Source organism: Pseudorca crassidens, chromosome 4 (assembly GCF_039906515.1).
Source record: "Pseudorca crassidens isolate mPseCra1 chromosome 4, mPseCra1.hap1, whole genome shotgun sequence".
Taxonomy (NCBI): Eukaryota; Metazoa; Chordata; class Mammalia; order Artiodactyla; family Delphinidae; genus Pseudorca; species Pseudorca crassidens.
Window position 1 is genome coordinate 64,010,336 of NC_090299.1, and position 23,310 is coordinate 64,033,645.

At 34.4% G+C, this 23,310-nt stretch overlaps 1 protein-coding gene across 5 annotated transcripts in view; it reads right to left on the reverse strand.

The window, feature by feature from the left end:
- Positions 1–23,310, reverse strand: part of PDS5A (PDS5 cohesin associated factor A) — a 128,788-nt gene that overhangs the window by 5,824 nt on the left and 99,654 nt on the right. For 3 of the 5 annotated variants that reach the window (XM_067735753.1, XM_067735754.1, XM_067735756.1), the window contains exons 23-32: positions 22,026–22,162; positions 18,591–18,714; positions 18,059–18,263; positions 17,444–17,558; positions 13,583–13,715; positions 12,905–13,024; positions 10,352–10,414; positions 9,470–9,615; positions 8,132–8,240; positions 3,682–4,034 (exon numbers count right to left, since the gene is read on the reverse strand). In XM_067735753.1, coding sequence (XP_067591854.1) covers positions 3,682–4,034; positions 8,132–8,240; positions 9,470–9,615; positions 10,352–10,414; positions 12,905–13,024; positions 13,583–13,715; positions 17,444–17,558; positions 18,059–18,263; positions 18,591–18,714; positions 22,026–22,162 — 1,505 coding nt within the window. Of the gene's footprint in view, positions 1–3,681; positions 4,035–8,131; positions 8,241–9,469; positions 9,616–10,351; positions 10,415–12,630; positions 12,721–12,904; positions 13,025–13,582; positions 13,716–17,443; positions 17,559–18,058; positions 18,264–18,590; positions 18,715–22,025; positions 22,163–23,310 lie in introns of those variants that run through there. The other 2 variants (XM_067735755.1, XM_067735757.1) reach the window with 2 other exon arrangements.

Below are 23,310 nucleotides of genomic sequence, written 5' to 3' on the forward strand. Positions count from 1 at the left end.
AGAATCTTGTATGAAGGTGAAAGCTATAGTTTCCCATGAAATAAAAATAAAGCTGGCACCTTCAGGATTTTGACCATTCAACGTTTTCTCCTCAAGCTGAAGGATAGCTAGAACAGCTGAGTCACAAACAAGGAAGTTTTGTTTTAGTGTGCCTGTCTATTCCATCGCTTGGTGGTTACTATACCTTAAAACATTTCCTTTTACACATTAAGAGAAAAAGAAAATAATAGAGTTGTGAACGTTCATAGTTTAAAGGAGAAACATAACCGCAGCTGCCACTGTTAGCAGTACAGTAAGGCGATTAATAAGGGACACAGCCTGGATTCAAAACCCTGTTCTGTGTAGCACTGGCCAGGTGGCCTGAGAAAGTAATTTTTTTAGGTCTAACCCCCTTATCTCTAACATAGGGTTGTACTTGCTTCATAATGATGGTTGGCAAGGCAAATATACATTCAACAACCTTTCCTTATTATCACTATTATTTCTACCAATATATATGCCAAGCACCATTGCAAATACCCCATACATTATTCTACCTAATATTCACTACGGTCTTTCAATGTTCTTATAGCATTAGGGGCTTCACTTAAGTTTGCCACTTGAATTCAAGAACATCTGATCTCTCTTTGTTTTTTCCCTCTCTGAAGCTAGAATACTTTAGCTTTTGTTTGCATGAACTCTGAAATAGGTTCAAAAGATGACTAGAGTTGTGTGGTTTAACCTACGATGATTTTAAATAAACCAGCTTCTTATGTAGTAATTATAAATAATAAACTATATGCAAAGATTTTCCATTTCATGGAAACTACCACATATATTAACTACATTAGCTATTTAAAATATGGAAGTAAATATATTTTCAAAGCATCCTCTGTTAAACTAGTTTTGTGTGCAGGTATAGTTCCTGTAGAATTAAGACTTAATTTTACCTTAAAGTACAATATAGTGTGGACTCCAGAGTGATGCTGCCTGGTTTTAATGCTGCCTCCACTATGTATATAAGCAAAGGGACCAAAAGCTACATGGACTCTCTATTCCTGGTTCTCTCCTCTTTATAAACTGGGGATAATGATAGCACCTACCCATGTAGAGATGTTTTAAGCATTTAATAGGTTAACAAAGAGCTTAGAATTGAGCCTGGCTCATAATAAGCATTATATTAGTGTTAGCTATTATTCATCTTATGTAGCAATTTTTTAAGTGAAATAAAATATATGTAACATAAATCACTGCCATTCATCTCTAGAATATTTTCATCTTCCAACTGAAACTCTGTACCCATTAAACAGTAATGCCTATTCTCTCCTCCCGCTCTCCCTGGCAACTACCTCATTCTGTCTGTATGAATTTGACTACTCTCGTATCTCACAGAAGTGGAGTCATACAGTATTTGCCCTTTGGGGTCTGGCTTATTTCACTTAGCATAATGTCCTTAAGGCCCATCCATATTGTGGCATAAGTCAGAATTTCATTGTTTTACATAGTAATAATAAAATAATTCTTATACTTTTATCAATCAGTAGACTTAAAGTGAAAGTTTTCTGCTCTATTCTGGAATTGACAAGCTGGAGAAATATATTCTTTGAGGGCGAGAACCTATCCATTTTGGATACTTTTGTACTGCCAACATCCAGCGCAATGCTGGCAGTTTAATCTGTCTGTATTTGTTAGAAGAACAAATGAGAAGTATAAGGAACAATACTCATGTGCCTATAATACATTCAGTCCTATGCAAGAGGCTATCATGAGTAATACAGAGTTTCGGGAGTAAGTTAGGTTTCCAAGCCGAAGTCATAATGCTAGAATTTAAGGGCAGAGTTGTATATTAGATTCAGGAAAGAATGGAAAAGACAAAAGGAAGCTTGGGAGAAAGTTTCAGAATGTCCTTCTATGTTTTGTTAGCCACGAATTAGTAGTCAATAATTCAACCAGAAGTTTCTGAAATATGTGCGCAAAGTCTTTGATCTGTTTTACTGAAGTACAGTGTTATCATGAACACCAAATTTAACCATCTAACTTCACTGAGAATATAAAACCATCAAAGAATTCTATATTTTGGATAACACATTGCCCAACTGATCTACTAAATGGCATACTTAAGACTTCTAAGGTGTCTTTTCACTCTTGAAAAAGATGTTTTAAGAGTTTTAAAAAGGCCCAAGGCCATTTTTAATCAACACCAGTCTCTGGCATGTAAGCCATTTTTGTTGGTTTGTTTAATGCTTTGGGGGCAAATGGTGTAACTAAAAGCAGAGCAATGGGTTTTACAATGCTCAATTTCAGAGACAAGGTTGGTTGCTACTGAAAACGTTTTCAGGGTCCAAGTGAGTGCCTGCATATTTTGGTTAGATGTCAAAAGGACAGCACATGAGAGGTAAGGTCAGGTGGCTCAGGTGGCCTGGGTGTGATGATCAGTACTATTTTATGTGGGTGAGGAATGGCTAGAATTCTAGAAACCCTTAAGAGAAGTCTGGCAATCTCCAACGAAATTTGTTCAGCTTTTGTATAACTAAAAATATAGTAAGAGGTAAAGCAACTAGAATTCAAAACAATGGTTAAAATAATTACTGAGCATTTAGTCTGTACAAGGCATTTTGTTAAGTGCTTTATATTTAATGACCATTTAATTCTTGGAACAGTCCTTTGAGGAAGGTATTATTATACTGCCTTAATGATGAAGAAAAGGAGGCCGAGGTTAAGTATGTTGTTCCAGGTCAAAGGTCCAGGTTTGAGGAGAAAAATAATAAATTTGCCCCCAGTACTGGCTTTCCTTACTACACTTTTAGTCCATAAAAGTAGAAGTGACTAAGTAGAAGAAACACCCATTACTTAGTCAGGTTTGGGCCTGGATCAGCTGCCATGAGATGTTGAAAAAGGTACTCAGAGACACTTAAAATGTAAGAAAATTTAGTAGCCTCAAACTTCCAAATTTCAAAAATGGTAATTTTAAAAAATGTACTTACAAACACGTATGCCTTAGCAACACTGTACTTTATAAAAATATTGAAGCAGGATGGTGAGGGTGTCCTGACATGATCAGAGCTGGTTCTTTCCTAGAAGGAACTCAGAATCTTACAATCTAATTCAGGGGGGAGATGAATTAGGTATAGGTATATAAGGAAAAAGAAGCAGTGTAGAGCTAAGTTCTAATTGTAGACCAAGTAAGGAGCCAACTTCTAGATCTCATTGGGGCACCACTGTTACAGTGTGGAAAATCTGAAATCCCAACACAACATGATCAAAGATGAGTAGCTGTGAGGGAGGGTGGGGGAGAGGTAAGTTGCTGACTTATATTAAAATTTACTGTAACAAGTGGAAATAAAGAGCATGCCATGACATCTATCTATTCCACTCTGGGATCTCTGTATCAAAAAGGTAGCCGTTTATATTTAGAAAACCCCATGCAACTATGTGAGGGACATCAAGACAATGTTATCCTTGCTAATAAATAGAAACATCAAAAACCATATCCTAATTAAAAATTAACCAAAGAAAAAAGGAGATCTTTCTTCAAATTGTTGTCCTGAAAGTTATGAGATAAAAGCAAATGCCACCATAACTTACTCAGGAAAACCAGGGGCAGTTTTCACTCCCAAATGCCTAGGTGTTTGGGGGTGACTGGCAACTAAGATTAAAACCAGATGTCTAAATTCAAAGTTCAGAAAGAACGGTGTACGTTACCTTTGTAAGTCAATTTGTCTCTCTGCTGGTGCTGCCTTTTTGGCTATGTCTTGCAGTTTGGGTGCTTTGGCATTACCTGCTTCCAAACCTCCAGGGCTTTCCTGATTGACTGCGGCTCTCTTTCTTCCCTTGCTAAGAGGTTTATTTATATCATCATTTCTGGTTGCATTGCCCTGAGATTCAGACTTGGGTCGACGTCCTCTCCTGGGTTTTGAAGGGGCAGGTGGTCCTGATTCATCTACTTTCTCATCTGTTTTTTGTTGGATATTCTCTGCACCAGCTGCTGTTACTGTTCTTTTCTTTCCTCGGTCACTGCTGATGTTGCCCTGGGCAGCCTGATCAGAATTAATCTCCTAAAAGAGCAGAAAACAATTATATGAACATAAATTCCTTAAATATCACTGATCTATACTACAAAGAAGCATTCTGCAAGTATTTTAAAAGAGTTGGAATTCCAGGGCTTCTGATTAACTGCTTACATCTCATGAAGAATGTAAACTCCTCAAGGATAAGGACTGAATGAGGTGCCTACCATAGTGCTTGACATATATAATATACTCAATAAATGCTTACTAAAGTGCATAGGCAGTTATATAAGAGAAAACCTACTCAGTTTTGCTTTCACAGCCATTTTAAATGACAAGGTCCTTTTTATTGTGGTATGCTCTTAATGTATCACTTTTCAAAAGAGGGGGGAATGTTTTCATAATTCAATGTTATTTTCTTTCTCTATGATGCATCTGACTATAATAATCTTTGTAGTTCTGTGACACAAAGTTCTTTAATATCTCACTCCACTCATTCATTCTAACTTTTGTCTCTTCTTTATCAATCATTAACCTTCTACTTTTTTCTGAGCATTCTCTTTTTTCCTCTGTTTGGCATATATATCACATATTGTCATCTAAAATGTTCAAAGTAATAAAATTCCATTTTAATATGAGACATAATGGACATTAGGAGGAATAATAATTTTCAGAATGAAAGTGACCTTTATATGTATGATATTTAGGAGTCAATTATAATAATTTTAACTGATGCAAGGGAAACAAAGGAACATATCCTCACCGAAAAAGTGACTTTATCTTTTCAATTAATTAATTAATTTTCATTTCCCCAAAAAATGTTTTCAATGACCAGGGAAACACATAAATCTTTCATGTTTCAAGAAAATTTACTTAAATGAAAACTCGTGAAAGTAGTATCTTAAGTTAGAAAATCCACAAATCAGTGTTTCACGTTGAGGATTAACATTAAAGTAAACCCTATCTTAAGAGACAGTATCAGAGCCTTTAACATGGGCAGCTAGACTTAAATCCATCCTTCCAGGATGATGAGCTAATGACTGCTACTTCTTTCACCCTCTTGGGATGTGGAGAGTCGTGTTACAGAAATCATCAAAAGGGAACAAGAGTAAGGTGGGCCACAGGATTTAAACTGTAAAACAATACAAAATGGATCAGAGAAAAGATATGCGAAGGCACCCTGGAGAAAGATGGAGATTCCTGGGCAAAATAAGAAGGGTCAATAAAAACTAAGTGTGGTTAAACTTGAAGTAGAAACCATTCAACTGAATGCCTGTTAGGTGCAGTGGCTGCTGGGCATAGATTGGGGAACAAAACTCTTATTTTTCCTGTCCTCAAACAGATTAGCATAGTAGGTGACTAATTTTTTAAAGAGTAAACAAACATTTAAGTACAGATTACCCTAAATGCTAAGAGATTAAAGAAAAGGGCATTCAGAAAAAAAAAAAAAACAGGAAGCATCAATTTCTCATTGGTTCTTCTGGGGAATATTAATTAAATAATATCAAAGCAGGACTTATCACATGAAAAGTGAAGTATTTTAGACAGATGGAAGAGGCAGCATGAAGTACCTGAAGAAGGAAAGAGCTTGGAAGATTGAAGGAACTTGAAGTGATGTGAGACTGGTATAAGGTAGGAGAAGCAGGCATGGGCCAGATCATGAATGCCTTATGGGACATGTAAGAAATCTGATTTTATTCTAAGTGGTGATAAAAGTCATTGATGGACTTTAAACAGAGGACAAACATAATCCAGATTATATTTTAAAAAGATCACACTGGCTGCTATATTTGGTGATGAGATTGGAAGGGAGCAAGAATGTTAACAAGAAGGTAGAACTACTACAGTATCAGACGTTGAGTTAGGGAGTTCCCTGGTGGCCTAGTGGTTAGGATTCCAGGCTTTCACTACCATGGCCTGGGTTCAATCCCTGGTTGGCGAATTTCCTGCAAGGCGCGTGGCATGGCCAAAAAAAAAAAAAGTTGAGTTAAACAAGAAAAAGATCATTTAAAAACGGGCAAATATGAACAGGCAGTTCACACAAGAGTACATCCAAACGGTCAACAAAAATACTGATCATCAGAGAAATATAAATTAAAACAATAGTGGGGCATTAGTTTTGATACTTTAAACTGAAAAAAATTCAAAAGAACTATAAACCTGTTGTTAGTGGGTATACAGAGAAAAAGTACCCTGCTGGTAGAAATGTCAAGTGTTCTAATTTTCGAAGAAAACAATATGAAAATATCTAAAATCTCTAGTATATTTACTCCTTGACCTGGCATTCCCACTACTAGAACTTATTAGCCCCTAGAAATAAAATCACCAGTAAATTTAATGCAACATTGTAGTGACAAAGAACAGGGAAAGGAAGTATTTATGTGTATACAAACATGAAAATGATAACACTGTAGAGAAAAAATGGAACACACAGATAAGGCTGTTTAAAAGGGGAAAAAAAGACTATTAAATGTCATGCACATGATCATATTTACACATTTATGAACATTACATTTATGTGCATATGTATAAAGAACTCATGCAAAAGCCAAATGAAGAGGAAATCAGTTGTCAGCTGTAGGCATGAAGAAATAGAAGACTCTAAAGGGCAACACTGGTGGTATTGCCTGCCTGCTCCACAGAATGTTAATGTGTTATTTCTTCTTTTAACCACCTCCCTTATTCATTCTTCATATTACCATTTGATTTTGCTCACAGAGTAAATAATAGGAGAAAATGTTCTGATTTGTAAACATGGATATACAATTTGCTGGATAATTTTTATATACATAACTAATAAATTGGTTTATGCATCAATCTCTTTGAGAAATTGGTTACCAAGAAACACTCTCTTAGATCTTTATCTTCTTTCAGTACAACAAGGTAGTGTTTTGAGCCTGCAAGACTGAGAACCAGACCCTGGAAAGAAATGACCGTATCAACTTCTGGGAGATCTGACTGGGAAGCTATCAGGCTTTTGTCAAAATACAACCCCAGTCTCTTCAGGCAACAGTGAATCTGTTAAACATTCTTTGGAAGTATGAAAAAGTTAAAATAGTGTTTGGAACAATATAATATTACAGATCAATCAAAGTAATATTTTGGCCCCTTAGAAATTAGAATTTAAATGTCCAGTTTATCTTCTATACAATTCTACAGCAGAGGTTGAAAAGGTTATAGATAGATGTTTGTACTAGATAAATATTTGCATCCCTGTACCACCTCTTAATACATATTATAAGCATGTTTATGTATCTGTGGCAATATGCATATCTGCATCTAAGCATGATTATGTTCAATGTTTAATTCTATAGAAGGATCCCACAATATCTAAATCTACTGGTTTCTGAATTCTAAGAGTTTTGAAAGTGAGAGGTTCCCTGTTACCTGAGTTTACTGACATAATGAAGTTCAGATAGCAAACAGCAAGAGTATGGATAGTCAGAGACTGACCTAAAAAATGTATCCTTACCTATTTAGTTTGAATTCAGATGATAATTTTGGATAGGAAAAGTTCAGCTACTGTGGAATAACTGTATAGTCCCATATTTTATGTACCTGAGGATAACTCCTAAAACATTTGATAATACCATAAATATATGGGGGGTAAAAAAAAAGTATGTCAAGAACATGATTCTATAGAAAAAGAAATAATAGTATTAGGTCATTCTTACTGAGGCAAGTTATCCTCCTACCAATGTTATACTCCTTTCTGTCCTGCCAAAAAATTAAGAATATTATTATTAAAAGTATTAAAAGATACACCATCAAAGAATGCAGCTGTTAAATAAAAAACATATTTTAAAAGGTCAGCTCATTAAGTTTAACTTAAAACGACAACAGAAACAGTGTTGATCCCTGGTGGGAGTCAATGAAGTTTTGAAAACAAGGTCTCAAAACACTTCAGTTCCTATTCTTTCAAGGTATTGGGAGAAGGTGACCACACAAACTCTGGTAAATGAAGACAGTGGACAAAGAATCACTTCTGTAGAGTGGAAGCCCAGTAAGTATAGCAGGGGGTGGTATACACACAGGTATAGTATGTAGTATATATTAATGTGTAGACTGTGGGTTTCTTACCCCATCATAAAATTGTAATAAGAATCTCCATGGGAAAAACCCACTTGTTAAATTTTAAAATTTACCTTATTCTTTACTGGGTCAATATTCTTTACAGGTGTCACAGAAATAATTCTCACAGGGTTCTCTTCATTTTCACTAACTCCAGTTTCTGCTGCCTCTGAACTCTGTTCCCTGTTGAAGAGAAGTAAACCAAAGCTTCTTTATTTCACCATATGAATAGGAAGTGTACTCCCTCACTATACCAATAAGGAAAGAGGCTTAGGCTGATTTAGAAGCCTGGCCAAGTGAAGTAACGTTAACAAGACTCAGATCTTCTGTGGTTACAGACTACTGCTCTACTATATCAAGTTTTGGATTTCCATCTTACCTTACTAATGTAAGACAGAAATGACTGCCTAAAACCACCAGATAGAAAGCGTAGTTGACAAGGAAGAAACAACACAACTATTCTATAAGCCTATCTGTTGGGGGGTGGAAAACCCTAAAACAAAGCAAAAATACAACAGATGAGCGTATAGTTTTCTCCAGTCTGTGTTCTTAATGCTCTGCAAGGGAAGGGGCTGCAAGAAGAGGCCACAGGGGAGGTGTCTGACCCCCACCATCTATGTAAACCACAGATGTTCCACGTTAATTTTTTAATATTTTGGGATTCTACTGCTAAAAATGTGTTTAAAACACCACCACTGAATTTATGCTTAAAATTTCATGAATTAGAATAAAATCTTTAAAAGCCTCAATATTTAGTGTTGGTAAGAGTAGGGTCAGATGGAAATTTTTATGCAGCAGCTAAGACAGTAAACACTTGACATGTTAAACATGGAATCTTTTAAATAAATATTTATTTGGTTGTGTCAGGTCTTAGTTGTTGGCATGCAAACTCTTAGTTGCAGCATGTGGGATCTAGTTCCCTGACAAGGGATCGAACCTGGGCCCCCTGCATTGGGAGCACAGTCTTAGCCACCGGACCACCAGGGAAGTCCCAAACATGGAATCTTTAATAAGTGGAAAATGTTATTAACAATGTTATCTCTACTCATGCTATACTAATTTTGAGTTAAAAAGCATATAAATTAAATTTATTTAAAGAGTTACATTTTCAGTTCTCCTAAGTGTTAAATTTAAACACAGACACACACTCCCATGTAAATTAGTTTTAGTATATTACTAATTCTTACGTTTTTCCATTTAACTTTTCTACACATTTAGAATGCTAAACAGTTTCAAAATGTGTACGACACTCTCAATTTCCATCATTAATTATACTAAAATTTAGCACTACTGTTTTTTACTAAGATGTTTCCTAAAGTCCATTTTTGTGATACAGTGCTTTAAGAAAAGAAACTGAAAGATGAACCAAGTAGTGAGTGATAGTAACAAAAACAATTGGAGAAAAAAATTGCCTTGATCGATTTCCGGTGGAAGGGTTCAGCTCTGAATTTACATTAATATTGCTTCCAGTCTCAGCTCCAGTGCTTCTAACATATGGTTTCCTTCCCGTTGCTGATAAAGGCTTGTTTACCGCACCTAGTACTCCAGCAGGTTTTGGCTAAAAATTACATATACGCATGTTATTTTATACCTTACTGAAAGGAATACATACAAATTTAGACACATGTAAGGGATACTGTTTCGCTTACAGCCAGGAATTGTTGTTGCTTTGGAAAGTTAAATCCTAAATTTATTAGAAATGATAATTCTGTAAAACTATATCTAAACATAATTACAAATCAAAAGCATTACCTCTACTTAAAAATAACTATGCAATATTTAATTATTCCTGTTGCTCAATCAAAACAAAGTGTCCCTAAAACAGTGAAATACATAATAATTAAGACACAATAAAATGTCTTACAGGTAAACTACTGAGTATATATAGTAATAGTTTAGACACTGTTTATCAAATACTAAATTTTCCTTTGCTCTTTTAGATGTCATATTACCTTTATAGAATATAAACTGTCTAACTTATTAGTACTTTAAAATTATCTTTATCTTACACATCTAAATTTATTATATCATTTTTCAGGGAAATCTGCTTTGTGAATTCTAAATAACTTGAAGCCTATCAGTACTGGTGAGAACACATGGTTGTAATTCTAAAGTGGTTCATGACAAAAAAAAAAAGCCTGAGAGAACAAATGCTTTAGATGCTATAATCCACAACATGATCCCTAAGAATCAGGAACTATAAAATCTGAGGGACATTTAAAGGTTATTTCTAAGAATAGCAGAAGTAATATGCACATGAGATAAAGATCCCCCAATTATCTAGTACATAATACCTTTCCTGTTAACAGAAGTACTCTTGTCTCTTCTGAAATATAACTCTTGTCATTACAGAAGTCCTATCAAAAAAACAAACAAAAAAAAGTAAACATATTTTTATTGTCCATACAAGACTTCAAGGCATTCTGCTTTACCATAACAGTTTCATTTGCGCTAAGAAACATATCAAACCATCAAAGCATATTTCATGAACCATACCATAAGTCTAGTTTTAAAATTAACTCAGTGACACACAAGACTCAGTCAAATGTCAGATATAAATTACTTAAATCACATTTTTTTTTGGCAGTGCCACGTGGCTTGCAGGAGCCTAGTTCCCTGACCAGGAATTGAATCCAGGCCATAGTCGGTGAAAGCACGGAGTCCTAACCACTGGAATGCCAGGGAATTCCCTTAAATCACATTTTAAATAAAACACATTTCTATTCTTTCATATGGTTCAGGGCAAACAGTCTCCAGTTTATTCAATGAACTATGTTCTCCACTCTATTATAAAATTTACTTTTAAAAAAAATTTATTTGGCCACACCACGTGGCACACGCGATCTTAGTTCCCCGACCAGGGACTGAAGCCACGCCTCCTGCAGTGGAAGCACAGAGTCTTAAGCTCTGGACTGCCAGGGAAGTCCCTAAAATTTACTTCTTTGGGGCTCCCAAAGCATCCAAAATGGTACTATGCATATATCAGGCACTTAATATTCACTAAAAGAACCCCACACAGAATCTCAAGAAAATTATCCTTACTGAAAAAAAATCTGTTACTTTAATTAAAAATGTTTTGTTTCCTAGAACCATAAGTAGACTGTCCAAATCATAAAGGTAAATACACCATCAAAATCTAATTAAATCAATTGTAATGTTCTTTGGCTGCAGTGATATTAACTAGTTAATAAATGAATTAAACCAAATGTGGACACTGATGATACTTCTGAAAGTTACATCTGTATAAGAGTTCAGTTTGATCCTATGGTGCCTCTATCTGTTAATTATCCTGGGAATAGCACACGAGTAAACCACAATGGTCTCACGGAAGCAAAATGACTTACTGCTGTCTGGAAGTTCATTAATTTGTAAGTAATCGCACTTAAAAAATTATTTTTCTTTTATTAAGTTTACCTTCACACTAGTGTCACAGAAAAGAACAGAAGGCTTAAATGTGCCTATAAAAAGAAATAACACTTTTGGCATGTATTCTAGGCAAGGCTGTATCTTTCTTTTCTTCCCCACAAAGGCTTTTATGTAGCTAAAAATATTGTTACATGAAGATATACTATAGCTTCACTAAGCTATCTTAATATGCCTAGTTTTCTCCTGTCTGAATTTATACCATATTAAAAGCAACATATTAGAAAAGGCAATGAGGAAAGCTGATCATTTAAAACAGAAAAAAAACAAAATTATTATTAAGAAGGCTAAAGACATTCTAAGTTTCAATATCAAAACAAAGAACAATTAGAATCAGGTGTAGTGACAAACAGCAATTTAAATTCTTGATGATGTATGAAGATTCTATTTGGGTACTATTCCAGTCACGATAGCCCTGGGTCAACAATAAAGTAAATTTAAATTCAGGAGCTCACTCAGGAGTGTTTATAAAGACCAGTAAATTCAATTAGAACAGAAGTAACTTTGCAATCCTTATTATTCCTATCAAAACCAGGCAGAGTAAATTCTGAGTACTAAATCAAAGTCTGATTAAAATTTTTGTTGAAAATTTTAAATGCCTTATTTTTTCCAATTAAAAATATTAAGGATATTTTTTTAAACAAAGCACAGGAAAGTTAAACTTTAAAATACCACCTTAAAGTGGGTAATAAATAAAAGGCATTCTTTTTGAAAAAGTTTCTTAATCCAAATTAGCTGGAAAAACTTAAAGAGCTTTAGTTAGCTGAAAAATTTACTTACATGGAAAACTTCATTTGCTGACAGCAGAATAAATGTACTATTTATTATTAATACCATTTATTAAATGCTTACTTTGTGACAAACTCTTAGAAACCTAGGTATATTAGTAATTGTTCACAGGTATTATCATCATCTGCATTTTAGAGATGAAGACATTGAGGCTTAGAAGAGTTAACATGTGTAAGGTCCCTCAAATTAGAAATGGTTGATTCGAATCCAGGTCTGTCAATTGCCAAGACCAATTCCATTCATTCTAACATTTTATTTCATATATAGATGTATATATATTTATACTCTACCAAATATTTTGTTTACTTCTTGTCTGAAAAAATACTAACAGTGTTTTAATGAGATGAAAACAATTTAAGAAATTTGAAAATTCCTCTTACATATTAGAAATATCCAGAAGGAATAGCTCACATAGGAACACCACCACCAAGCTTGATTTGTATTCTCTACTCTGTAAGGTGAGAATGATATTTTTCAGGCTTTGGAAGACAATCTCCCATTTCTTGATAAACTCACAGAGGTATTTTTTTTTTTTTTTACTCTGTAGTCAAGACAATCCAATACTTGCCACTAGGGTTGATGGTAACAAATTTAAATAGGTTTAGTATGGTAGAAAAATGAAGGGAAGAAATTACCTTTTCAGGTTGTGTAAAAAATTTCATCGGAAGGACTGGATCCTTTGGTGAATCTGCATTGCATAAAGCACTTTTACTATTTATAACACACAGGGCCACATCACACACTGTATAAAGTTTCTAGGGAGGAAAAAAAAAAATCACATATACCTTTCAGTAGTGAAAAATAACCACAAGTACCAATTCTAACCAATATATAAAATCGAATCAAAACAATAATATGGGGTTATTATTTATTCCTTGAACATTCTGCATTTGTATTTGGCATTTCTTCTTATGTAGCCTCCTAGTAAACAACAACAAAAAAGACCCCTTCATCTTAATTTAACATGAATGCCAAGTATGTGTTAAAAACAATAAACCAAACTAAAGGAAACATACAAAAAGAATATCTACTTGTCTGTAACTCTTACTAAAAGTTCTTAAGACAGCATAGTTGTAAATTTTACTAGTTCTTATTCCTGTGCTCTGTAGAAGTTTTAATATCTTTTTCAAAGTAATAAATGTTCTTCAAATAATAGAATTCAATTTAATGAAATAAAGTAAAAACTAAGTATGTATTTTTAATAAATGTTCTGTAATCTATTTTATTATGTAATAGGAAAAACAAGTGGGACAAGGGTCATAATATTTTTTCCTGTAATATCTTAATACCCACTGGCCTAATATATATCTTACTTCATTTGTCTTGGATTCATCTGGAGACTGGGCATCTTTTGTTAGCTTGATGTTCTCTGCCATCTTTTTCATAAAGGCATGGCTGTTATTTTCATTCTTTGTCATTAAAACTTCAAGCATGAACCACAGGCACCTAAATGACAAACATATTCATTTAGTAAAGAGACTGATTGTAGGTGCTTTTGCTTAAGGGATTTAATAGCTTACTGGGAAGTTCTGTTGTCTGAATATAAAAGAGTATAATACAGAGAAAACTCTAATGATTAATAGAAATATCCTGTTAATAATATTCAATTCAAATAGAATCATATCACAAATAACAAATATGAACATATAGCTTAATATGAGAAAGTCTGACAGTTTCATGAGGCAAAGATTCATTCTATAGGTATTTAATAAACATTTAGATGATATAACGTGTATTAATATCCAGCAATGATAAGCGAACCAGCATACAGCACAGTCTTGCCATTTTGACTATTTGCAAGGTATGCAGAAGATCTAAGATTTATATGTAATTCTACTGTGACATAACTGAATTTCACATGCTATGAGGCTGGTGTGCATAGTAACCAGTAATTCAGCTAAACAGTCACATCTCAAACCATTTTTGCTGTTTTCTTCTTGTTACTTTATATTCATTTAATACATAAAGTGTCTGAAGGTGACACCTGAATTTCTAAGTAAAAATGAATCCCAAATCAGGATGAACATTAGAATCACTTGGGGAGCTTACATCGACAAATATAGGATCAAAGCCTATTATTAAGTTGCCATGATGATTCTCAGGCAACCACCATGGACTTACTGTTTTACTCCATCAACAGGAGAGAAAAAACATTTGATGATAATCTCTGTATACGTCTTTGGCTATAGTATATGTAAATGTCTTAAGAGACTACTGTAAGGGGGAAATAGATTAATGTACTTTGTTTTTAGTAGACCTGTCTTACAAGAAATACTAAACTCAGCCCTTCAGGCTGAAACGAAAAAACAATAGACAGTTAACTTGAAGCTGTAAGAAATAAAGAACACTGGTAAAGGTAATCACATAGGTAATATAAAGCCAGCATTACTGAACTTCTGATTTGTAACTCCTTTTTAAATATATGACTTAAAAGGAAAATGCATAAAATAATAATCATATATATGTAAAATAAAACAATGTATAAAGATATAATTTTATCAATTAAAATATAAAGGGAGTGGAATAAAGTTGTATAAAAGCAGACTATCTCTATACTCATGAAACTAAGTTGCTATTATTCTAACTAGGCTGTTACAACTTTAAGATGTTAAGTGTAATCATTAAGAAAATAACTAAAAAATATACACAAAAGCAAGGAATCAAAAAGTTTCCCTACAAAAAACAACTACAGCTGACCCTTGAACACCACAAGAGTTAGGGGTGCTGACCCTCTACACAGTTCAAACCTGTGTTGTTCAAGGGTCAACTGTAAATACAAAAACGAGAGGCTATGGAGCAATTAAGTAACAAAAAATAGGTAAGACACAGAGAAAACTAACAGCTATATGGCAGAAGTAACTTCTTCCTAATCAGTAATTACTTTAAATGAAAATAGATTAAATCCCCCAATTAAAAAGCAGAGAAGCAGAGTACATTAAGGGGGGGGGGGGGAAGATCCATCTATATCTTATCTACAAGAGACTCACTTTAGATATAAAAACACAAATTATTTGAAAGTAAAAGGATGAAAAAAATATACTCATTCAAACAGTAACCAAATGAGAGCTGGTGGCTATTTTATAATTAGACAAAATGGATTGCAAAAGACCCAGAAGGACTGTATTGATGAAAGTAAAACCAGTAAGAAGATATGACTATTATAAACACATACGAACCTAGCCAACAAAGCCCCAAAATCTATGAAGCAAAAATTGACAGAATTGAAGGGAGAAATACATGTTTCCACAATAACAGATTTCAATACCCTATTTTCAATAATGGATGGAAAATCCAGACAGGGACTAAAAAGAAAATAAAGAACTTGAACACTATAAACCAATCAGATATCAGACATATATGGAACACTCCAACTAACAATAGCAGAATACATTTTTCTCAAGTGAACATGGTATAGTCTCCAGGGCAGACCGTATGGTAGGCCACAAAACAAGTCTTAATAAAAAGTATCTTTTCTGACCAGAATGGCATGAAACTAAGTCAATAAAAGAAGGAAAATAGGGAAAACTGGAAAATTCACACATATATGGAAATTAAACCACACATTCCTATGTTTTTTTTTTGGCCGTGTGGCTTGTGAGATCTTAGTTCCCTGACCAGTGATTGAACCCAGGGCCTTGGCAGTGAAAGGAAGAGTCCTAACCACTGGACCGCGCCAGGGAATTCCCAAACCACACTCTTAAACAACCAATGGGTCAAAGAAGAAGTCACAAGAAAAATTAGAAAATACCTTAAGACAAATAAAACAAAAACACAACATACCATACTTATAGGATTCAGCACTGGTAGTACTAAAAGGGAAATTTACAGCGATAACACCCTCTGTTAAGAAACAACATCTCAATGAATGATCTAACTGTATACCTTAAGAAACTGTACACCTTAACTAGAAAAAGAAAAGTGAACACTTCAGATTACATGGTAACTTAAAATGAAATGTTTAAAGATACTCAAAAGTACTGCATGCTAGATAGAACCAAAAAGTATGTGCCAGTGATTTCAATCCTAACTGACGACTTCAGTACTTTTCCCACATCACTGTTGCCTCTCGCAAATCTAATCCCTTTTTCACATGACTGCCTTGCAACTGAATAGGGCTAAAAAGGTTCCTTAACATAGACCTTGTGTTCTAGGCAAATACATACATCACTTTTTCACTTTATGAAAGTGCTTTCTGGAAAATCCCAAAATAAAAGTTATTTTAAAAAAAAAGGAAAAAGAATTTGCAAATAAAATATATTTATTAAGTAAACAGAAACTAGAATTGGAAGATATTTTAGGGATTATCTATTTCATATCTTGCATTTTATGGATAAGGCAACTGAAGCAGAGAAGTAAAGTTTTTACTCAGGTAGCTAAGACTAGAACCTATGTCTCCTGAAAGAGCTACAGGAGGCAGAGATAAACTGTTGATTACAACCTCAAATAAGATTAGGGATAAGGCTTCATGTCACAAATAGAAAAATCATAGTACTTTAAATACAAGCTGAGGGAACCAATTTAAACGTGCAAAGCAAAAGCACAGCAATGGGAAAATAGACATTGCTTTAAAGTTTCTTGGAGGTCATTTGTAGACAATCCTAGGCTACTTCGTACTTGTTCACTCACCCTGCATCATATATAAAGTTCTATTTTACATAAAAACACTTCTTAAACAAGTGTTTTGCAATTGTTTACCTGCCTGTCTTTCCACTAGAGACAAATCTCTCTGTGACTAGTGTAACAAATCTAATTTTGTATTACCACAGACCTGCCACAGAGTATCTCGTATGTGTGTGCATATTTTTGAGGAATTATCTTTTGAGGTTGAAGTATAGTTTTAAGGAGAGAAATTTTCACTACATGGCTTTCTAAATTATCAAACTGAAGTAACTGAAGCCCATCTTAATACAAAGGTAAAAATAACATAAAGACCAAATCAACTTATGTCACAGAATCAGCTAAAGCTAACTGCAAACAAACAGGAAACAAACAAAACAACCAAATAGAACTTATTAGATAGGAACAATTTTGTAAGATGAAACTTAAAATTTACAATAGAAGAATAAAACCATAAAAATGTTTTTATTCTAATGCGAATAGTAAAAGGAAAAAGTTTAGCATTTTTTAAAAAGGAAAAATAATTGTTAGACTTATTAAAAATCAACATGACTTACTCTTTAATATCACGAAGTTGATCAACATCTTGTGATCTTGTAAAATCTGGATCATGGGCTAGCAGGTGAATCATATACGGAACTACATACTCAGGCAACAGTGATAATAATTTCTCTGAAGTGAAAACATTATTAACAATAGTAATAATAGCCTTTATAAAAATCCCTCCCTAATTTACGTTCTAACCGCTTCAGTTAACATTTTTTCCCTCAGTTATTTCTAAATTAGAGGCAACATGACATCTAGATGATACTGAAATAACTTTTTTCAATTTTGAAGGCTACTGAAGACAAAGGATAATTTAAGATTGAGTCCCTGGCAAAGCTAGGAAAGTAATTCTTTACTCTCTGACATCAGAGCAATGTGTTCAAATCAAGCCACACTGCAGATTCCCTAAGGAAAAACGCAGTTCCTCCAAACAGTTTTATGCATTATAACTAGGACTCAGAAACCAGGATTTTAGATTTTACTTACATCTTAGCTACAACAACAGCATTCTATAAAGGTCCCAGTGTTATTATAAACTATAATAGAAATATATGAAATAAAACCCTCCACAAATTGATACACTGACAAGATATATCTGCACACTGAGCACTTTGAAAGTTACTTACCAGTAGCCATGGGGTTCTGTTTAATGTACTCCCTGCGTATACTGATATTTTTTAGTAAACACTGTCGTGCATGTGCTCTTCTCTCCTTCACAGGATCTTTGGCACACAAGGCAAAGATCGCCATATACTCCAATGGGAGGAGTAACTTCACAAGTGCCTTATGTAGCTTCTGAGCAAATATCTGCCTTACTTGATAGCACTCATCCTACAGCAGCACAAAACCAAAAATACTTAAATAAAAGTATTAGTACTTTTAAAACCATGACAAAAACCCCTAGTTTAGTTTTTAAAAATTGGCAAACATTTACAAAAAAAACAGTTTAAGCATTTTTAATGTCTTCATTTAAAGAAAAAAAGATAATTATACTGAGGGAGTAAATAACAATTTTAGGGAGTTAACTGGTTAGAATAGTAATAATAGCAATCCCTTTTGTGCATACATCCATACAGCAAATGGATCTGTAATCTATAGAAAGTAAATAAATTTAACTTTGAAGGCCAAGTAAATGACAAAAATAAGATTGTTACTTACATTAATAACAAGCGCACAGAGCTGAAACTGTTCTGGGGTTATAATTTCATGGTAACAAGGTTCCTGAGCAAGCTTCATTATGGCACTACCAGCAGCTAATCGCAAGCGAGACATATCAGATTTACTATAAACAAACAAAAAAGAAATAAACATTTCCTATAACCATTATCATTCACAAAACTCTTTGATCCCTTTTTGACTGTTAAGGTCTTCATCATAATTTATGCTTAAAATGACATAATGTACAAATATGGGAAAGTTACTTTGAGTCCTTCAATTCAACACAGGGCAGAAGGCTCAAATCATCGTGACTATCTGATATTAAATTTATCTGCCTTCATTTAAAATTTTTTAATTTATTTTATTCAGGTATAGCTCATTTATAATATTATATTAATTTCAGGTGTACAACATAGTGATTCAAAATTTTTATAGATTATACTCCATTTATATTTATTATAAAATCTTGGCTATATTCCCCATGTTGTACAATATATCCTTGTACCTTATTTTATACATAGCAGTTTGTACCTTTTAAGCCTGTACCCCTATCTTGCCCCTCCCCCTCCCCAACAGTAACCACTAGTTTGTTCTCTGTATCTGTGAGTCTGCTTCTTTGTTATATTCACTAGTTTCTTTAATCAATCAATCAATCAAATTAATTAACTTTTTGGCTGTGTTGGGTCTTTGTTGCTGGACGCGGGCTTTCTCTAGTTGTGGCGAGCGGGGGCTACTCTTCGTTGCAGTGCGTGGGCTTCTCATTGCGGTGGCTTCTCTTGTTGTAGAGCACAGGCTCTAGAGCGCAGGCTCAGTAGTTGTGGCGCATGGGCTTAGTTGCTTTGCAGCATGTGGGATCTTCCCGGACTAGGGCTCGAACCCGTGTCCCCTGCATTGGCAGGCAGATTCTTAACCACTGTACCACCAGGGAAGTCCTCATTAGTTTCTTTTAATTTTTTAGGTTCTATATATAAGTGATAACATATGGTATTGTCTTTGTCTGACTTATTTCACTAAGCATGATACTCTCCAGGTCCATCCATGTTGTTGCAAATGGCAAAATTTCATTCTTTTTTTATGTCTGCCTTCGTTTTTAGTTACACTCTAGCTTAGATCTTCCACCACAGCTAAGCAACTCTGCTTATGCGTACAACAGCACTAACTGCAACGCTAGCAAGAAACATTTACATTAGGAACTGTATTTCTCATTTTAAGAGGCATTCACATTCATCATAGAAAACTTGATATTAAAAAAACCTGAAAAATTAAAAATCACTTATTTAAAATCTATTGTATTTCCCACAATTTTTAAATGCATACACATATTTACACAGACATACAGAAATCAATCTTAAGCCTACAAATGTCTGATGAAATGGAGGGGGCTATGAATTAGGAGGTGATCTGTACCAGAAAGTGGGAGGCATCAGACAAATATCTAAAAGGAAAGGATATGGAGGTGAGAGCCAGTCTCTCTCAGGTACTAGTCTCTGAGGCAGACTTTCCTTTGCAACAGGAAGTTTTCCAAGGGACTCCAGGAGTCCAGGCACTCCCACCCACACCCAGTCAACTTTTATAACCTAAATGGTAAAATGTGACAGTGAGGTGGTGAAAGGATAGTCTTCTTACTTCAACTGTTATAAGGAACATAACATAGCTTTGATAAATCAAAGACTTTAGGAAATGTGGAAAGCTGCCCTGAATCCACAAGGGACTATTATTTAGCATACAGGAGGAGAAAACATGGCACTCTTGGACCACATGACCATCAAACTGAGCACTGGTAACAATGAGGAACCTTCAAATGGCTTTTGAGGCAAATGATTCAGGAATTTAAAAATTTAATGCTACTACTTGTGTACTTAACTCTGTAAGATGAGGAAACTGAGGCTTAGGAAAGTGACTTATACAAGTTCACACAGCTAGTAAATGGAGCGTAGGTAGAGTTGAATAAGTTTCTGATTCCAGAGCCTAAGCTAAACTATGGGATACATAACATCTAATTAAGATCTGCATAATATTTCATAACATGTGTGTTCCACAGTTAACCATTCCCCTATCTTCTGTGATGATAAAAAATGCTGGAAAGAACATGTTTGTATATGTATTTTTGTATGATTCTTTTATAATTTCATGAGTGTAAAAATAAAGAGTCAAAAAAAAAGAGTCAATGGATAACATTTTTAAGGACTTAGAAACAAAGTGCCAAACTGTCCTGCCAAGACTGTGCCCATTTATATTCACAGGATTTATGAGGGAACCCATTTCCCTGATCCCATGGAGTGACGACTGCTTAAAAAACTTTTTGCTGATTTGACAGACAAGAGGTTCCACTTAAATTAAAATTGTACTTATTGTATTTAGTGATGTCAAACACTTTTTTAAAGGTAAACTGGTAATATATAATCTTCATCTTTATTGGGGATCCTATTTATCATTGATTTGTAAGAGCTCATTATTAAGCCTTTGCTGTACACTGTACATAGTTTCCCCAAATTTAAAACTTCTCGTTATCTCTACTCTTCAATCTGTTCATGCAAAGCTACCCTTGGCTTATTTTATGATAAAAATAATTTTTGATTTAGTTTATTTAGTTTTCTTCAGTTTATCAGAGCATTCAGCATCTCTACTGTAATTGTGCATTTCCTATCTCCTCCACTAGAATGCATATCCCTTAGAGGGAGAGATTATTGTATCTTTAAAAGGCTTGGTAGTACCTGGCATGATAGTGCTCAATAAATACTGAAAGCATAAATACATAGTTAAATCTATCCTCTAACAAAAATTTTAAAGTAAGAATCCATCGCAAGTAGAACTTTTCAGTTATTTCAGCTGGACCCTAGTAAATAAAAAAATTTGGCTTTTATTTTCATCTTAAAAGGAACAGAAAGAAGAAATGGTGATCTCACAGATTTGAAGAGTGAACAGGTGTAGAATGAAACATTTTTCTTTGGCATTTGCAGAACCTTGTATAGTCTTCTGCAAACCATTAGGAGGCTGCATCTCTTTCTTCTTTGAACCTACACTGAAATTTTTATTCCCTTCGTGGCATCAAGACACTCTACTTGTTCAATCACTATACTAGGGTAAGTTCCTTAAAGGCAGGAACGGAATTTTATCTGTTATTGCTGCAATGCTTTTCATAGTGTTTTGCAAAGAGTAGTAATTCAACAAATATTGGTTTAACTGATTCAAATGTTGAAGTTAACTGTAACAATGCTGTAGTGATTATTACTAAAAATTTACTGGAGAAAGGTGTCTTTAGGGATGAAGAAAAATACATGATCATTATTCAGATATAAACCCCAAATAAGTATGTAAAATTTAAACACAAAGCACATAGTGCAATTACAACAGTCAATATTAAGTAAATAATTCCTACGTAAGCTCTACCAACATCTTGAGCTAAAAAAACCTGGAAAGGAAGAAAAATCTCACCTGATCTTCTTTTGCTCTGTCAGGTCACCCTCACTAACCAACATCGCTGATAATAACCGAAGAGTTGAATTGGCAGATTTAGACTGGTTGTTTTTCATACCCAACAGCCACCTTACCAGAAGTTTAATTGCCTGTACCTATAAAATATTAACATGCTAAAAAAAGAAAGCAACTTAAAATTCCACTTAAAGGTTAGATTAATTTATGTTAATTAGATTAGTGAGATTACTTAGCTGCCGGAAGACATGTTTTATTAAACAAGCCTATAGGATAATAACAATGAGAACTAATACTTATTCTGTTTAATCTATGCCAGGTACTTTCCCCAGAGTTACACATATATTACTTTATTTAATCTCCCAAACAACTCTATGAGAGAGGTATTTTTTTTTTTTCTGGTACGCGGGCCTCTCACTGTTGTGGCCTCTCCCGTCGCGGAGCACAGGCTTCGGAAGCGCAGGCTCAGTGGCCATGGCTCATGGGCCTAGCCGCTCCGCGGTATGTGGGATCTTCCCGGACCGGGGCACGAACCCGTGTCCCCTACATCGGCAGGCAGACTCTCAACCACTGCGCCACCAGGGAAGCCCCGAGAGAGGTATTCTTATTTCCAATAAATAAGGCAACTTAGACACATTACTGTGATAACTTGCTCAAGGTCTGGCTCCTTGAATTCAGACTTTTCACACCTGAACAATTGCTTTTCAAATCGTTTAAAAATATATTGTTTAAAAATAACTGAACTATACTGATTACAGTGATTAAAAATAACTATTTAGATAGACTGTAATATTTTTTGTAGTACTGAAAAACTATTTTGATTAAAAAACTAGGAGATTTCATAATTATTTGTAGCCATGATTGCTTGGTGGCTTATACTCAAAAGATTGTTATGGAATACATGCAAGAACTAGCTAAAGAATGTAGATATTATTTACTATATTTACTGACAACCTGGAAAAAGGAACTGATGGAATAAATGCGAACTGTGAAGCTACAAGGTGAAACAGATTATCAATCAAGTAAGATGATAATGAAGAAGTCTTGTTTTAAATCCCAAGACTACCACTTTAAAAATTAGCTTTCCTGAGGGATAATTTACATCTATCAGAAGTTTACAATATGATGACAGCCATCTGTTTTTGCCAAGTTAATATTCTTATGCCTGTAGACAGACATTGGTAATGAGGCTAGGCCTGAGGTGCTCTGAGCATCAATATTCTACAATCTCTATGTAAAACAGCCTCACTGAAATTATCTTAGCAAGGCAGGAAGGTCTAAAGAACAT